The sequence below is a fragment of the Notolepis coatsorum genome (genome assembly GCF_963971535.1).
Source record: "Notolepis coatsorum genome assembly, chromosome: 6".
NCBI lineage: Eukaryota > Metazoa > Chordata > Actinopteri > Aulopiformes > Paralepididae > Notolepis > Notolepis coatsorum.
Genome location: NC_140170.1, coordinates 182,498,962 through 182,518,573, shown reverse-complemented (window position 1 = coordinate 182,518,573; position 19,612 = coordinate 182,498,962). Strand labels below are relative to the sequence as shown.

Below are 19,612 nucleotides of genomic sequence, written 5' to 3'. Positions count from 1 at the left end.
CAATACACCACCTATAGTATAATATACAGTACAATACACCATCTAGTATAATATACAGTACAAAACACCATCTCTATTATAACACTATGACGGTCTACATGCACCGCCAGCTATATAAAGGAAAGGGAAAAACCCCAAAAACGCCTAATATGTCCCCTTTAAGAGAAAAGATTTTAAGCATCAATGCCAGATTAAATTCAATTGGAGATGTATCTAGTCAGTGTATGTAGGACCAGAAAGCATGTTCACTTCTTAGTAAAATGTTTTCATTGTATTTAAAACATCAGGACTGAATGGTTATAGCTATGGCCTCATCGGGACTCAATAGTTACAGTCATGACCTCATCAGGACTGAATAGTTATAGTCATGACCTCATCGGGACTGAATAGTTACAGTCATGACCTCATCGGGACTGAATAGTTACAGTCATGACCTCATCGGGACTGAATAGTTATAGTCATGACCTCATCGGGACTGAATAGTTACAGTCATGACCTCATCGGGACTGAATAGTTACAGTCATGACCTCATTGGGACTGAATAGTTACAGTCATGACCTCATCGGGACTGAATAGTTATAGTCATGACCTCATCGGGACTGAATAGTTACAGTCATGACCTCATCGGGACTGAATAGTTACAGTCATGACCTCATCGGGACTGAATAGTTATAGTCATGACCTCATTGGGACTGAATAGTTACAGTCATGACCTCATCAGGACTCAATAGTTACAGTCATGACCTCATCAGGACTCAATAGTTACAGTCATGACCTCATCGGGACTGAATAGTTATAGTCATGACCTCATCGGGACTGAATAGTTACAGTCATGACCTCATCAGGACTCAATAGTTACAGTCATGACCTCATTGGGACTGAATAGTTACAGTCATGACCTCATCGGGACTGAATAGTTATAGTCATGACCTCATCGGGACTGAATAGTTACAGTCATGACCTCATCAGGACTCAATAGTTACAGTCATGACCTCATCAGGACTGAATAGTTATAGTCTGAACAGTTATACAGTAGCTATGACCTCATTAGGACTCGATAGTTATAGTTATGACCTCATCAGGACTGAATAGTTATAGCTATATGACCTCATCAGGACTCGTTATAGTTATGACCTCATCAGGACTCGATAGTTATAGTTATGACCTCATTAGGACTGAATAGTTATAGTTATGACCTCATCAGGACTCGATAGTTATAGCTATGACCTCATCAGGACTCGATAGTTATAGTTATGACCTCATCAGGACTCGATAGTTATAGTTATGACCTCATTAGGACTCGATAGTTATAGTCATGACCTCATCAGGACTGAATAGTTATAGCTATGACCTCATTAGGACTCTATAGTTATAGCTATGACCTCATTAGGACTCTATAGTTATAGTTATGACCTCATTAGGACTCGATAGTTATAGTCATGACCTCATCAGGACTGAATAGTTATAGCTATGACCTCATTAGGACTCTATAGTTATAGTCATGACCTCATCAGGACTCGATAGTTATAGCTATGACCTCATCAGGACTGAATAGTTATAGTTATGACCTCATTAGGACTCGATAGTTATAGTCATGACCTCATTAGGACTCTAGTTTTAATTGTAAACATAGAGATGGTTTGCAGGAGTTTCCTCTACTGCATGTTTTCTAGACGCCCGAGCATCTGTCACCTACAATACTCACCATGTGCAAACCACAAAGGATTCAGGGTTGGTTTTCTCTCTAGAAAACCAAAGTAAAGGCTTCTAGATTCAGTTGCTTTTCATTGTAAAGATCCAATCTAGGATATAACGCTTCACATGGGACGGAGATAAAGGGACCCACTGTCGCCAAAGAGCCTCGGAATAAAGTCCTGAAGATTGAATGATATAGGATCCTGAACAGCTGGCGTCAGCAGCGCTCGCTGTAATGCTACTGGAATGCACTGGAGAAAAGCCCCTACGTTGCCTGCAGGGAGGAGTGTTAAGCCTGATCACGATGAACGGGTTCCGGTAGGGTATACTTGTTCAAAGCTGCTGCTTTGTCACTTCGACGACATCAATTCTGAATCCATTTTTGGTCGTTTTGGGGTTTTTTTGTTCCTAAATATCACGTTTCTTTTGAGCGAGCGTGAAGCTGTAGGAGCTATAATGAGCTCTGGTTTCGTGCACATTCCTACGCTGAGAGTCACACGGTGTTCCTCCGTCAAAACATATCTGTCCAAAGAGGAAGTAAACTAACCGGTGCTTCCTTTACTTATATTATTTACCCTTAACAAATTGAATAAATAATATTACATTATTGTCCCGTCCCCCTTCCCCCCCGTATTGTTTTGTCTCTTTTTTAAATAAGAACTGAAAATGTGTTGAAAAAAGTTAAATCATTACATTTCACGTTGTCTTGTTTATTCACTGTATCCATGGATATGACCATGAACACACCCATAAAGGTATAGGTTCCTTATGCAGAAAAGATGTGTTTACTTCTCTGATCCCTGCACTAGTTTTTTTATCACTAGTGTGTTTACTACATCACTGCATCACTAGTGTGTTTACTACTGTACATCACTGCATCATTAGTGTGTTTACTACTGTACATCACTGCATCACTAGTGTGTTTACTACATCACTGCATCACTAGTGTGTTTACTACATCACTGCATCACTAGTGTGTTTACTACATCACTGCATTAAAAGTTACTGCAGTTACGGCACTTTGGGCAGAGCTGTTGTGCAGGATGTGATGTACAGGCGTAGAGACAGAGGTGTTTAGCAGGCTGTGACGTACAGGCGTAGAGACAGAGGTGTTTAGCAGGCTGTGACGTACAGGCGTAGAGACAGAGGTGTTTAGCAGGCTGTGACGTACAGGCGTAGAGACAGAGGTGTTTAGCAGGCTGTGACGTACAGGCATAGAGACAGAGGTGTTTACAGGCTGTGACGTACAGGCATAGAGACAGAGGTGTTTACAGGCTGTGACGTACAGGCGTAGAGACAGAGGTGTTTAGCAGGCTGTGACGTACAGGCGTAGAGACAGAGGTGTTTAGCAGGCTGTGACGTACAGGCGTAGAGACAGAGGTGTTTAGCAGGCTGTGACGTACAGGCGTAGAGACAGAGGTGTTTAGCAGGCTGTGACGTACAGGCGTAGAGACAGGTGTTTAGCAGGCTGTGACGTACAGGCGTAGAGACAGAGGTGTTTAGCAGGCTGTGACGTACAGGCGTAGAGACAGAGGTGTTTAGCAGGCTGTGACGTACAGGTGTAGAGACAGAGGTGTTTAGCAGGCTGTGACGTACAGGTGTAGAGACAGAGGTGTTTAGCAGGCTGTGACGTACAGGCGTAGAGACAGAGGTGTTTAGCAGGCTGTGACGTACAGGCGTAGAGACAGAGGTGTTTAGCAGGCTGTGACGTACAGGTGTAGAGACAGAGGTGTTTAGCAGGCTGTGACGTACAGGTGTAGAGACAGAGGTGTTTAGCAGGCTGTGACGTACAGGTGTAGAGACAGAAGTGTTTAGCAGGCTGTGACGTACAGGCGTAGAGACAGAGGTGTTTAGCAGGCTGTGACGTACAGGCGTAGAGACAGGTGTTTAGCAGGATGTGACATACAGGCGTAGAGACAGAGGTGTTTACAGGCTGTGACATACAGGTGTAGAGACAGGTGTTTAGCAGGATGTGACGTACGGGTGTAGAGACAGAGGTGTTTAGCAGGATGTGACGTACAGGTGTTTAGCAGGATGTGACGTACAGGTGTAGAGACAGAGGTGTTTAGCAGGATGTGACGTACGGGTGTAGAGACAGAGGTGTTTAGCAGGCTGTGACGTACAGGCGTAGAGACAGAGGTGTTTAGCAGGCTGTGACGTACAGGCGTAGAGACAGCTCTGCGTAGGAGTGTGTGTTATATAACATACTGACTGCACGTCTTGCTCCGCCTACTGGACTGTTCCGCGTGCCAATGGGGAAACTCGCTGAAAGAATTGTATCAATGCACCTATCACTGACTAGGGCCACGCCCCCTCCCCCTGCTAGTATATAAGCAGGTGCAGTGGCCTATAGTTGCCTATACGGGCTCCACAGATCATGGGAGTGGACGTGTTCTCCTTGTGCCCGTGGCTGGACGGGCGTCACCCGATGGACCAGTTGTTGGAAAGACTCTCATTCTGATAGCGCCAGACCAGGGGGTCTCCTCCCTGGTTATGAATTATAACACTAGGTGTATTAATACAGTATGTTATATAACTAAGGTTATGAATATAACCCTAGTTATATTAATACAGTATGTTATATAACTAAGGTTATGAATATAACCTGTTATATTAATACAGTATGTTATATAACGAAGGTTATGAATTATAACCCTAGTTAATAAATGTATACAGTATGTTATATAACGAAGGTTATGAATTATAACCCTAGTTATATGAATACAGTATGAAGGTTATGAATTATAACCCTAGTTAATAAATTAATACAGTATGTTATATAACGAAGGTTATGAATTATAACCCTAGTTAATAAATTAATACAGTATGTTATATAACGAAGGTTATGAATTATAACCCTAGTTATACGAATACAGCATGTTATATAATGAAGGTTATGAATTATTACCCTAGTTATATTAATATAGTATGTTATATAACGAAGGTTATGAATTATAACCCTAGTTATATTAATACTGGCATAGCGTACTTGCTTTCACTTCCTGTTGTCCCTAGTTTGTGTTTGCGTCAAAGGAACTATGCACCTGCTAGCAGGGGAGGCGTGGCCCTGGTCAGTGATAGGTGCATTGATAAAAGAATTTCAGCGAGCACCCATTGGTGCACGGAGTAGTCCATTAGGCGAAGCAAGATGCTACGCCAGTATTCATATAATTAGGGTTATAATTCATAACCTTTGTTTCATGGCTCTATTCATGCAGGCGCACTTGTTTGTGCTTTGTTGCAGTTTGATTTGCGTACTCTGTTACGCCAGTGTAACAATCATCTCCACTTCTGTTACGATGACCTTTCTCCTTGTAATAATGTAACCTCTGCCCTTGTCTGTGGGATTGGACAGACATGAATGTATTAATCGTACTTGTTGGACAGAAGTCACACTGTCTGTTGGTTTTTTTTTTTTTATTCCATCATAGTCTGAGGTAGAGGTACAACACAGCATGTAATTACATTCTGAAAAAAAGATTTCAACAAAGAATTGTTAGAATGCTGAATTTGTTCCTATGCAAAACTTTAAATGAATAGCCGACAATTACTACCATATTTGGTCTCGTCACATAATGGGTCCACTCCTCGTAGAAGCCAGTCTGTGGTGAAAAGTCCAAATGCTCTCTAGAACCAGAACGTACATAATGCCTTCTCTGGTCTATTGCCATGCATCTTTTTTGTTGAATAATGTTTATTAGTTTTGTCAGAGCTTGTTGAATTGTTTCAAACTGAATTTTATATATTTTCTGTATTTCCTCTTCATGCTTATTTGACTTGTTTCCCTGCTGTATTTGTGTGCCGCTGTTGTTGTTGAGTTAAACATGAGAAATAAAATGATTTGGAAGAAATGGGGTTTGTAATTGATTGATTGATTGATTGATATGATGTTTGTAATTGTAGAGTACACGATACAAAACAATATGTGCATCTCAACAACATCAAGGATAAAAACACAATAAAGTCTGAGGACTTGTTTACATTGTGGTCCTTGGTCTCAGACAACTCAAGACAACAAACAATGATACAAGCATACAAATACAAATCTAAAGGAACTACTGAAACTGTTTTAAAAGATTAAAACAAACTGAAACTGTTTTGAAAACTTAAAACAAACTGATTACCATAAAACAATATACAATTTGAAATCCTAAAAGACCTCAAACATTTTAATTACTTTAAACTTGAATGTAATAAATGTTTTTTTCATTTATATAGCACACTTTAAACTCAACGAGATCTCAAGGTGCTTCACAGCAAAAGGAAAAATAAAAAGGAAGTAAAAAACATTAAAACATTAAGAATGAATAAATAAAAGAAAAACATAGGAGCAGTAAAAACAGGCCCTAGTGGAAGGCAGAGTAAAATAAATGAGTTTTAAGGCAGCCTTGAAGGCAGCGAGGGAGTCTGAGGCCTTGACGGATCCTGGCAGCTGATTCCACAGGCGTGGCCCCCGTGTGCAGAAAGCACGGTGCCTCATGGTCGACAGCCTGGTGCGTGGGATGGTGAGGAGGTGTTGTCTGCCAGACCTGAGTGACCTGCATGCAGGTTGAGGGGAGAGGAGGTCCTGGAGGGAGGTGGGGCCGGAGTGGTTAATGGCCTTGTAGACCAGCAGGAGAACCTTGACGTTTATCCGCTGGTTTATTGGCAGCCAGTGAAGGGTTTATATTGGAAGTAAACTCTAATGAACTTAGTTGAACTGAGACTAACTCGTCCCGGGGTGAATGAATGACATTTTTATTTAACAGATTGCAGAATGGGTACAGTACAGTACAGTACGGCTCAATACACACAATTGTTAAGGGGATGCAGACCAGAGAAAGACTTTCGTCTTGTTTACATCAGGGTCCCCCATTTTCAGTTCATAGTGACATTTATGACATACACGACATACATGACATCATGACATTTATGGCATAGGGACATATATAGTACTGTTACATTTGTGTCAGATTACACGGCTGGCGAGCCACTCTTGCTGCCACATGAACACACACTTAAATGGTGCATTAAGTGTTCTCTGTGCGTTCAGTAGAAAGCTATCTGGCTGCACTTTAGCCTAGCTTAGCACAATGAATGGAAGCGGACAGTGCCAGTTAGCCTATAGGCATTGTCCAACTAACACCTCTCCCGAAGGCTAACCGGCGCTGTCCGCTTCCATTCATTGTGCTAAGCTAGGCTAACGTGCAGCCAGATCGCTTTCTACTGAACGCACAGAGAGAGGAAACTGGTATCTATCTTCTTGTCTCTCTCTCTCTGGAGAAGACGGTAAGCTAATTTCCCAAAATGTTGGCGACACGTGTTCCTCTAACTATGAGCCACTCAGGTTACAGTCACAGGGCTAAACATGCACTCAAGCTCCCGTGATCTGCCCAGCAACTGGTATTAGCCCTTAAGAGGGGAACATGGTACTGCTGCTACGACCACGAAGGTGTCCCCGCCGCCCTGACGGACCACCGCGTGTCGAGCAGGCAGACGGGTGGAGGACAAAGGGAAACGCACTAGGAACTAAAATCACCTACCTGACCACAACAACTTTACCTACGCTAAAAGACCAATCCGTTATACATAATCCACGTGTTTTCCGGGCCGGCGAGCACAATGGATTCTTCAGTTGGCCTTGACGGAAAAGTCAAATGAGGAAACTGGCCCCCCCCCCCCTTCGTCAGTCTAAAGTAATGGGGTGCAGTACCACAGGGAGAGACGATAGGGGGCGGTATCTTCCCAATTGAGCTCAGAGAGAGTCTGCAACACTAACCTGAGGCTCGATTGATGAAATATGAATTAAAATCGCCAATAAATAAAAATACGACAAACAAACGCTATATAGCATTGGCGGGCACTCAAAGGTCGGCATGAACTAACGACAAAAAGCGTGGCTGGCATCCAAAGTGTTAAAACACCTTGGAACTACAAGTGAGTTGCGAGCCCCGCTTTGTTCTTTTAGATATCGTTTTCTACCTATGACTATAGAATAGAATAGAACAGAATAGAGTAGAATAGAATAGAATATAAATACTTTAATCATCCCGAGGGAAATTTGGCACTACAAATCGCTCACAGTAAACATTTAGGTAGACAAAACAAAGTCACAAATAAGAATAACAAAAGAATTGCCTAAGAATAAAATAATAATAATAAAATACACATAGTACTGTTTAACTGGTTAATACCCATGTTGTTTTCTACCTATATGGCTTTAGTACTATTTAACTAGTTAATAATAATAATACTAATAATAATAATTTAATAATAATAATAATAATAATAATAATAATAATAATAATAATAATAATAATAATAATAATAATAATAATAATAATAATAATAATAATAATAATAATACTACAACTACTACTACTACTACTACTACTACTAATAATAATAATAATAATAATAATAATAATAATAATAATAATAATAATAATAATAATAATAATAATAATGATACTACTAATAATAATGATGATAATAATATTTTCTACCTATGACTTTAGTATTGTTTAACTAGTTAATGATATTGTTGTCCACCTATCATTTTAGTACTGTTTAACTATGTTAAGTGGCTATGGCTTGGGGGGAACATGAATGAATGAATGAATGAAAACTTTATTTAACAGATTGCAGAATGGGTACAATACAGTACGGCTCAATACATACAATTGTTAAGGGAATGCAGACCTGAGAAAGACGTTTGTCTTGTTTCCATCAGGGTCCCCCATTTTCAATTCATATAGACATTTATGACATACACAACATACATGACATTTATGGCATAGGGACATATAGGTATTTAGTACTGATACATTTGTGACATAGGCGGTATTCAAATATACAGTACTGTTACCCCTAGATCCTGACAGAGTATATACATATGATGGGGAGGGGACTGTACATTAGGAGGGGGTGGGTGGGTGGGAGGGAAATATACATACGGCGGGGAGGGAATATATACATGCGGTGGGGGAGGAGACTGTCTATTAGGAGGTGGTGGGGGTTTTGGGCATTTACGGTGGCCAGTTTCGAATTGCAGCCTCCCGTAGGTTTTGATGAATCGCCACTTAGAATCACCAGAAAGACTTTCGAAATAGTGAAATGCCATGTTGGCCTCAATATTTTCAAAACAAATGATATGAAAAGGTTATGAAATGAACAAGAATGTGATAAAAAAATATCATATGTAATAAAAACGGAGCTCAACGCATACATTTGATCAGTAGAAATTCGTTTGTTTCCCCAATACCAAGATGGCGGCGGTCTCGTGACGTCAGAGTGTCTTCGAGTAAAGTAAACGATGTCAAATCTATACAGGCAACTGCACAGACGGCTACAGTCCAACTGCCGGGGTCCTCAGGATCACAACGCGAGCTACGCAGTGAGTCGTCTGTCTGGCGCAGTAATGGAGTCGGCTGCTGCTCTTCAATGAGAATGAACCCGAACTATGGCAGGTGTGGTACAAATAACAACGAGTATCTCAACTGCGAACACGCGGTATTACAGAATATAATAATCACATTATAGTCTATTGGTAACCTTACTGTTTCGAACTTCGTTCCCGAAAAACTGCGGTGTACTTTATCTTCGAGATGAGCTAAGTTAGCAATTTTAGCTAGTTAGCTCCTTGTGTTAGCCAGCCGGAGGAGCCTGCAAGGAAGCTCCAGCTGTTTCTGTCTTTCAGGTTTAGCTTGATCAGCAGCAGCTAGCTAGGTTGTGTTTTCAGGTCGGGCCTAACTCTGATGACTTTGCTGATTCTTTCCTCTTTAACGTTGGTTAAACACGGAAGTGAAATCGCACCCATTTAGCCGACCGTAGCCCCAGCTAGTGACCGTGATGCACCGACAACACAGCCGCATTTAACACAAAGACTCAAGTGGGTTTTAAGTAGCTGTCACTGACTCATCAGTCTCTAGGGCACCTTACACTGTGTTGTTGGTCTAACTTATTTATCTGGCTGATGCTTTGATTAGTCGGTGGCCGGTGGCATGTATTGAGCTGTACTGTACTGCACCTATTCTGCAATCTGTTAATAAAGTTTACAATCAATCACAATCAATTCAATCAATCAATCGGTAGTGTGGGGGGAAAAAGGGTAACCTAACTTACTTCTTAGCCTGATTTTCGAACAAATAGCAAACACTTAACGTTAATACATTCAATTTTAAATGGTCTGAATTTAGATCAAAAGTTTAGGCTTTTGCAGATAGATCAATGGCCCACACAGGCTTTGGGATGCTTGATTGATTGAAAACTTTATTAACAGATTGCAGAATGGGTACAATACAGTACAGCTCAATACACACAATTGTTAAGGGGATGCAGACCAGAGAAAGACTTTTGTCTTGTTTACATCAGGGTCCCCCATTTTCAATTCATCAGGAGATATCTGTGTGATATCGAATGTGTACCTTCCTTGGTATTTAATCTTCAAATAGTTCAGTCTAATCTATTCCGACTAACACTCTGTTTTCAGTCTGTTTGTCTTGTCTAAGTTCTGTCATGTCTATTTCCTCACTATTTATTATTCCGTCTGGTCTAGTTTTGTATTTGATTGCTCATGTGTTTCTTTGATCGGTCTACCAGGAAGCTCATGGAAGAACAGATTGTTTTCAGCTCACCTTAGTTTGTTCATATTTACATTTCCACCTATAGACACAAGTTGTCTATTGTTCTATAGTCTACAAGATGAGCACATTGCATACCTTGTATAACCTCACGCAAAGTTAATGTTCGCCGTTTTCTTTGCTCTTTCAGTGTTAATATCTCATCCGCGTTTAACCTTTGGTTTTGGGGGAGCTGTCATGAGTCTGACCTGCTTTGATTGACGCCGGCAGCTGACTGGCCTGTTGGGTGGGAGATGTATAGAGTAGTAGACCAATCAGTTTGAAGCACAGGGGCGTGTCTTGTTGTGTTCTATGTCACTCGTGTGTCAAGTCCACATACTGCAAGACCATGTGACTCTGTGCTTAGCTCTATAGTGCCAATTTCACCAACTAGTGATCAAAAACTACATTGGATATACATTTAATAATAAGCTGATGAATGTTCTGTGTTCCTTCTTTCGGATCTGAATGATACACTGATGAATGTTCTGTGTTCCTTCTTTCAGGTCTGAATGATACACTGATGAATGTTCTGTGTTCCTTCTTTCGGATCTGAATGATACACTGATGAATGTTCTGTGTTCCTTCTCTCGGGTCTGAATGATACACTGATGAATGTTCTGTGTTCCTTCTTTCGGATCTGAATGATACACTGATGAATGTTCTGTGTTCCTTCTTTCAGGTCTGAATGATAAAGCTGATGAATGTTCTGTGTTCCTTCTCTCGGGTCTGAATGATAACGCTGATGAATGTTCTGTGTTCCTTCTTTCGGATCTGAATGATACACTGATGAATGTTCTGTGTTCCTTCTTTCAGGTCTGAATGATAAAGCTGATGAATGTTCTGTGTTCCTTCTTTCGGATCTGAATGATACACTGATGAATGTTCTGTGTTCCTTTTTTCAGGTCTGAATGATAAAGCTGATGAATGTTCTGTGTTCCTTCTTTCGGATCTGAATGATACACTGATGAATGTTCTGTGTTCCTTCTCTCGGGTCTGAATGATAATAACGCTGATGAATCCATGCTCTCTGTGTTCCTTCTCTCGGGTCTGAATGATAACGCTGATGAATCCATGCTCTCTGTGTTCCTTCTCTCGGGTCTGAATGATAACGCTGATGAATCCATGCTCTCTGTGTTCCTTCTCTCGGGTCTGAATGATGATAACGCTGATGAATCCATGCTCTCTGTGTTCCTTCTCTCGGGTCTGAATGATAATGCTGATGAATCCATGCTCTCTGTGTTCCTTCTCTCAGGACTAACCTGACAACAGTCTCCTCCTCCTTCGACCTGCTGTTCCCACGTCGCTGCAGCTCCCCTGGTTAGGAGGACCACCCCCCATCCCACCCGTCAGCTGCCCCCCTCCCTCCCCCACTCAGACTCCCTCCCTACACACGTGCTCCCGGACCACCAGAGACCATGTACTGCCTCCAGTGGCTCCTCCCGGTGCTCCTCATCCCCAAGCCTCTGAACCCGGCGCTGTGGTTCAACCACTCCATGTTCATGGGCTTCTACCTGCTGAGCTTCCTGCTGGAGAGGAAACCGTGCACCATCTGTGCCCTGGTCTTCCTCGCCGCACTCTTCCTCATCTGCTACAGCTGCTGGGGGAACTGCTTCCTGTACCACTGCCACGACACCGTGCTGCCCGCCGCCGCCCACGACCCGGCCATCATCGGCACCTAGAGGAGGGGAGGCGGGAGGGCGGCGGGAGAGGGAGAGGGAGGTGCAGCCCGGCCTCCGCACACTCTCGCTCTCCAGAGACCTGAGAAGAGAGGGGGACCATGGAAGGAGGTGTGGAGATCTGAGAAGAGAGGGGGACCATGGAAGGAGGTGTGGAGATCTGAGAAGAGAGGGGGACCATGGAAGGAGGTGTGGAGATCTGAGAAGAGAGGGGGACCATGGAAGGAGGTGTGGAGATCTGAGAGGAGGAGAGGGCCGGTGCTGGAGGAGAAGAGAGGAGATGTGGATACCCAGATACTCGCTGAAACCCCCTCCCTCCCTCCCCTACTCTTGCTGCCCCCCCCCCAGGCAGTCGGATCATCAGCTGACAGGGAACGCATCATCCATTCATCCACAGTTTCAGAACAGAAAATGGACTGAACAGGAAGTACAACACCCCCCCGTCGCACCCCGCCCCCCTGCAGTCCACCCCGAGTCCTTTGTTTCTTAAGGCACCACCCACCTCCCCAGGGCTATAGATGGGAGTTTGGGCTGTAGCTGTTTCCATCGGCGGCCATGTTGGCTCCACTATCCCGCTCCGAGCGGATTGATGTTTTTAGAATGTCGGCCATCTTTCGTCACTCGCGTCTAAGAACTCAACGACTAAACTCTTGTGTCAGCCGCTCTGAAGCGCCACACACACACACACACACTGAGGACTACACACACACACACACACTGAGGACTACACACACACACACACACTGAGGACTACACACACACACACTGAGGACTACACACACACACACACACACACACACACACACACACACACACACTGGACAATCAATGAATGACTATGCTGTGATTAGTTCAGCTCCCATCTCGCATATTGAGACACTCACACACACACATCTTAGATGGGTGTTCAATGCTGAAGAACGGTGTCTCTCTGCCCCCCCCCTTCCTCCCCTCGAGTCCTGGTGAATGTGTTCCACCTGGACCCATCTGGTCTGATCCGGTCTCCTCTTCTGTTTGTGCATGGGTTGCCTTTAGGTTTTTCTTTCCTTTCCCTTTCTTCTTGTTCCTACGTGCTGTTTCTACACATTGTGTATTTTAATGGGTTTAAAATGAAATGCTGAACGTGTCCAACATGCTGACCACCATCAGAGTAAAACAAAACGTGTTACAATTAGCAGCCAGTTGGACAGACGCAGGCTCAATTGTTTCTGCTGTAGACATGTTGGTGCGCGTGTGTGTGTGTGTGTGTGAGTGTGTGTGTGAGAGAGAGAATGTGTAGGTGTGCCAGAACAACATGTTGTGTGTGAGTGTGTTGCCTCGATGTGACTCCTGGTTTTAATTTAATAAAGTTTTTTTTTTCCTCTCAAAGTGTTTGACGTTGTTTACATTTTAGTCATTTAGCTGAACACTTTTGTCCAAAGCGACTTACAAGTTCTGTACAACAAGTCAGCAGGAACTCTCTGGCAGCTAAGGGTCAGTGGTATCGTTGGTCGAACTGGGATGTGCCTGACTGACCAGTGACCAATCATTTTCGAATAGTCTACTGTTCTTAAGACCGAATATTTGAATATTATTATTCTTTAATTATATAAAAAATATATTGTTGTTTTCTGTTTTCAGTTAAAATGTTCAGTTTCAGTTAAATTCAGTTATTCTTTTTAATAGAATGGATCATTAAAATCAAAGGGTATTGCACATAAATAGGCACTTCAGAATCTGAAGTTCAGATAATCCTTCGGAACGTTGATCGGCTCAGCTGACCGACAATAAATCAAAATGACACCGTTTGCCATCGTAGCCTATAATAACGGCATTGCATTGGCCTATCGATCGGTTTTAATAAACAAACAAACCGTAGCATGTTGTGCATCTTTTAGATCAATTAGGCTATGAAAATTAGGCTGCCTCTAAATAAAAAGGGAATTAAATAAGTGGTTTGCTTCAATTAATAAATTAATATTTTATATAACTTCGACTGACATGAAAATCGAATGTGGAGACTGGCATCGACAATTCGAATATTCAAACTCATCCCTAGTAGTCACTAGACAGGGCCGGTCTGTGGGGCCCTAGACGAGGTCCTGAACCCCCCCCCCCCCCCCCCCCCCTTGTAGTAAAAAATAATAGTCGCCACGTTACACACTAACTGGTGAAATTGATTCACCAAACTACATTCAATCATCTCTGCAGACGCCTCATTTCACCAGTCAGCATTTCTCAGACGTTGAGCAAAGGGGGGGGGGGGGGGGTGGGGGGCACTCGTAGTATTATATATATATATATATATTATATATACAATATAAATAATACTTGTCTTTTTTAACTGAGTGCCCCCCCCCCCTTTTGGGGCCCTAGGTGATTGCCTATAGGATGGGCCGGCCCTGTGCATAGTAGTGAAAGACAAATTATTAGCATAGTAGGTATTGGGTAGTAATATGAGAGAGATTATTTAGTAGCAAAGTGTATAATAGTAAAAGGACTGTACCAAGGTTTGTTTTCTCCTTTTGACCTGCAGGTGTCACTGCTTCCATCTGCTTTCTATTGGACTTAACACCAACACAGCTGGCTGTTAGTCAAAATGAATGGCGTTTTTAGACGTCGTAATGGCTGCTAAATGAAGACACCGCCTTGGGTTTGCATAGCAGGTGGGTTTGCAACTCACTGCAGCCGAAATGAACATTACAGAACAATACAGCTCTTGTTTTCAATGATGGTGGACTGTGTTCCCCCTTCTCTTGTTCCCACAGTGAGGTTGTAGTGACATGGGGAACATCTTGTTCCCACAGTGGGAGCATGTCTATGTTCCCCGGGTTCTATGTTCCCCGCTTTGATTGATTGATTGATTGATTGATTGAAAATTTTAGACCACCAGCCCTGATTCCAAACTCTAACCTTAACCAGTTCGAAAGAGGGCCTAAGCTTAACCGTTAGAAACAAGGCGGACATTAATAATTAATAAAACAATAAAAATTAATAAAATGTTCAATCTATTAATCAATCAAGGCGGGGAACATAGAACCCGGGGAACATAGGGATGATCCCGACTGGGTTCCCCCTTCTCTTGTTCTCACAGTGAGGTTGTGGTGACATGGGGAACATCGTGTTCTCACAGTGAGGTTGTAGTGACATGGGGAACATTGTGTTCTCACAGTGAGGTTGTAGTGAAATGGGGAACATCTTGTTCTCACAGTGAGGTTGTGGTTAAAACGGGGAACATCTTGTTCTCACAGTGAGGTTGTAGTGAAACGGGGAACATCTTGTTCTCACAGTGAGGTTGTGGTGAAACGGGGAACATCTTGTTCTCACAGTGAGGTTGTAGTGACATGGGGAACATCTTGTTCTCACAGTGAGGTTGTGGTGAAACGGGGAACATCGTGTTCTCACAGTGAGGTTGTAGTGAAATGGGGAACATCTTGTTCTCACAGTGAGGTTGTAGTGACATGGGGAACATCTTGTTCTCACAGTGAGGTTGTGGTGAAACGGGGAACATCTTGTTCTCACAGTGAGGTTGTAGTGAAACGGGGAACATCTTGTTCTCACAGTGAGGTTGTGGTGAAACGGGGAACATCTTGTTCTCACAGTGAGGTTGTAGTGAAACGGGGAACATCTTGTTCTCACAGTGAGGTTGTAGTGACATGGGGAACATCTTGTTCTCACAGTGAGGTTGTAGTGAAACGGGGAACATCTTGTTCTCACAGTGAGGTTGTAGTGACATGGGGAACATCTTGTTCTCACAGTGAGGTTGTAGTGACATGGGGAACATCTTGTTCTCACAGTGAGGTTGTGGTGACATGGGGAACATCTTGTTCTCACAGTGACGTTGTGGTGAAATGGGGAACATCTTAGCTTCTGTGTTCGACGTTACTGTCTAGAAGCATCATTAGAATCTTAATTCAAGATGATTTATTGTCATGTGCATTGTGCACAGTTAAACAGACGGTTTGCCGTACAATGAAACACGTACTTTGCTAGTCCGACCGGGATCATCCCTATGTTCCCCGGGTTCTATGTTACCTGCTTTGATTGATTAATAGATTGAACATTTTATTAATTATTAATGTCCGCCTTGTTTCGAACGGTTAAGCTTAGGCCCTCTTTCGAACTGGTTACGGTTAGAGTTTGGAATCAGGGCTGGTGGTCTAACATTTTCAATCAATCAAAGCGGGGAACATAGAACCCGGGGAAACATAGGACCCGGGGAACATAGACATGCTCCCGTCCGCCCTTCACACAAAGTCACACAATACTTAGAAGAAGAACTTACCTGCTGTTGTGTGGCAGTGAAAAGGTTAAGACACTTAACCCCCTAACTGCTCCCGATGAGCAGGTTGGCACCTTGCATGGTTGCCTCCACCGTCGGCGTGAGAAAGTGTGAGTGAATGGGTACAATGTGAGGAACAAATGCACCATTTACCATTTATTTACCATTTCTAGCCGTTAGTCTATATGCCTACCAGTGGTTCTCCACCTGACCACCATGAAAAGATACATACGAAAACATTAGCATGTTCATAATATTTGGCATAGATAAAAAAATTCTGAAATGAGAGATATTTGAAGGCTGAAGTCGTCCGCCAATCATCAATCAAGTTAAATAGCCTGAAAAGTGGAAATAAAAATTGTATCTAGTGTCAAAGGTTACCATTCTTGCTGTGCTTAACTACTGTATCTCGGGGTGTAACTAACAGGCCTTTTAGGGGTCATGGCCCAGGGGTGTACTTTCTTACAATACTTAAGTACTGTTTTGGGGGATTTCTACTTTACTCGAGTATTATTAGGTTTGTATACTTGTACTTTTACCCAATTACATTTCAGAGAAAAATAAACATACTTTTTACTCCTTACATTTAAAATGAGACCTACAAAGTACAAATCTCGCAGGTCCAACCATTTTAATTAGTATATTTGTTTCTCTGGTCGAACTAGCGTTAACGTTATTAACTTATTAATCCTTCGGCCGCACTTTATATAAAAACAGCCAATCAAATCCCCATCAATGGAAAATGAACCCACCCATGCTGATTGGTCCTTGTGTGAGCGTCTGCTTGGTTTCATCCCAGCCTTGTCTAAACACCAGCTGATGATGTCACTAATTGGCTCACCTCTTCAACGTACTCACCTGGTGCAATGTGTAGTTAAAATGAAAACTTGGCCCACGCGGGAATGAGTTTGAGACCCCTGGTCTATCCCTTGCAATACAAAAAAGTGTTTACTTTTTAGTACTTAAGTACATTTCAAAGTAGAAACTTTTTGACTTTTACTCAAGTGTGTTTTTAGCCAGATACTCTGACTTTTACTCAAGTACGATTTTGAGACGGTACCCATACTTTCACTTAAGTATAATTCCTTGGTACTTTATACACCCCTGTCGTGGCCCAAACAGGCTGAGAACCACTACTCTCCACTAGGGGTGTAACGGTACACAAAAACCACGGTTCGGTACGTACCTCGGTTTTGAAGTCACGGTTCGGTACGGGTTTTCGGTACAGTGGGGGAAAGTTTGGCTTTCCATGTTCCGCTCAGGGGTGATGTAGTGTGCAGTAACTAATTGTACTTGTAGGGCTGTCAACGAATATTCTATATTGAAATAAATAATTGATTTGTTAAATAAAAAAAATTAAAGATTATGATATTAGATTGTGAAAAAAACATCCCCCGGTGGGCGGTTGTTGGTGGTTAACATACCGTTGTATTCGTTCGGTACACAGCCGTACTGAACGGTTCGGTTCGGTACGGATACGTGTACCTTTACACCCCTACTCTCTACACGTTAAGCTTCTTTAAAGGCAGCTTCTTTCAGCTCAGGTCCATTGTAAAAAAACAAGCCTCTTCTGTCCTGACCTGGAGAAAGTTATCCATGCTGTCATCTCATCCCGCCTAGACTACTGCAACTCCCTGTAGTATCCAGGAATCAGCCAGTCATCCTTATTCCGTCTGCAGCTTGTACAAAATGCTGCAGCCAGGATGCTGACTGGCACTAAAAAGAGAGACCACATGATCACCCCAGTGTTCGCTTCCCTTCACTGGCTCCCAGTCTGATTTGATTTGATTTGATTTGATTTTTATTTGTCTCGAACATAGAAACATAAAACAAGTTTAAAAAACAAAAAGGTAAATAGTCAAAGACTATTTCCATACAATAAGTGTTCGAGAAGGAACAGGGCGAAGTAAAACAACTTATCAAGCCCTGCCCCTTCCTTACAATATTTGACATTATAATTTAATAAAAATAAAAATAATATAACAAATAATAAAAAATTTAAAAAAAAGTACAGTTTTTTATATATCCAAATGAGAAAAAATAATAGGGTCACATTACTGCTCAAGCTCCTCTCTCTTATATGTGTCCATAAGTGCTTGTTTATAGATACCTTTAAATGTATTGATATGTTTGCTTAATTTTATATTAGCATCCAGACCATTCCAGAGTGATACCCCACAAACTGCAATGCACATACTTTTAAGAGTTGTACGTACCGTAGGTTGCTTTAAAGCTAATGTCCCTCTAAAATTATAAACACTCTCTCTAGCCGTGACATTTTTTTGAATGTTGCTTGGTAATTTGTTTTTTATTGCCAGTCCAGTACAGGAACCATTTTAAGGTCTTGTTATTTGTTTTCAAAGCCATCAATGGCCTGGCTCCCTCTTGTTTAATGGATCTCCTCTCCCCCCACATTGCTCCTAGATCGCTCAGGTCCTCCAGTCACTCTCTCCTGGTGGTCCCTCCATCTAGGCTGAAGACTAAGGGCGGCCGTGCCTCTGCAGTTGCTGCCCCAAAGCTGTGGAATGCCCCTCCCAACATAAGGTGCTCTCCCACCCTGTCTGCCTTTTTTCTGAGGTTTTCTGACGGACTAGATCAGTTCTGTTCTGAGGTTTTCTGACGGACTAGATCAGTTCTTCTGTTCTTAGAGGTTTTCTGACGGACTAGATCAGTTCTGTTCTGAGGTTTTCTGACGGACTAGATCAGTTCTGTTCTTAGAGGTTTTCTGACGGACTAGATCAGTTCTGTTCTTAGAGGTTTTATTTCTCAGTGTGTAGTCGCTCCAGTCTATCCAGTCTCCTAGACACTAGACAACATCAACATTAACTTCTCAATGAGACAATCAGTTGATGTTGCTGCAAGACCAGTTTACCAGTTCACCAGTCTACTAGTTTACCAGTCCACCAGTTTACTACTTTACGACGTTATTAGTTTATTATGACAAATCTTTCCAAACATTGACACTGAACTCGACTTTTTTTTTCTTTTACCAGTTTACTAGTTTGCCAGTTTACTAATTTACCAATTTGCCAGTGTACTCATTTACTAGTTTACCAGTCTACTAGTTTACCAGTTTACTAGTTTGCCAGTTTACTACTTTACCAGTTTACTATTTTACCAGTTTACCAGGTCATTAGTTTACTATGACTTTTACTATTAATTTTTCAAAACATTGACACTGAACTCGACTGACTTTTTTTCTTCTTGACCATCTGTTGGTCCAATAGTTTCTCCCCCCCCCCCCCTCTATCTCTCTCTCTCTCTCTCTCTCTCTCTCTCTCACTCACTCACTCACTCACTTTCACACACACACACTGCCGTGCATGTGGCTGTCCATCTAGTATTCTAGATTGATCGTGAGGTGATAATGGTTATTT

General features: G+C 42.3%; 1 protein-coding gene across 1 annotated transcript; it reads left to right on the top strand.

Moving 5' to 3' along the window:
• Nucleotides 1-9,036: 9,036 nt before the first annotated feature.
• blcap (bladder cancer associated protein) lies at nucleotides 9,037-13,336 on the top strand. The gene is made up of 2 exons (XM_084317773.1): nucleotides 9,037-9,143; nucleotides 11,551-13,336. The coding sequence occupies exon 2, from the start codon at nucleotides 11,714-11,716 to the stop codon at nucleotides 11,975-11,977; it is 264 nt and encodes an 87-aa protein (XP_084173899.1). The 5' UTR covers nucleotides 9,037-9,143; nucleotides 11,551-11,713; the 3' UTR covers nucleotides 11,978-13,336.
• The last annotated feature ends 6,276 nt before the right edge of the window (nucleotides 13,337-19,612 follow it).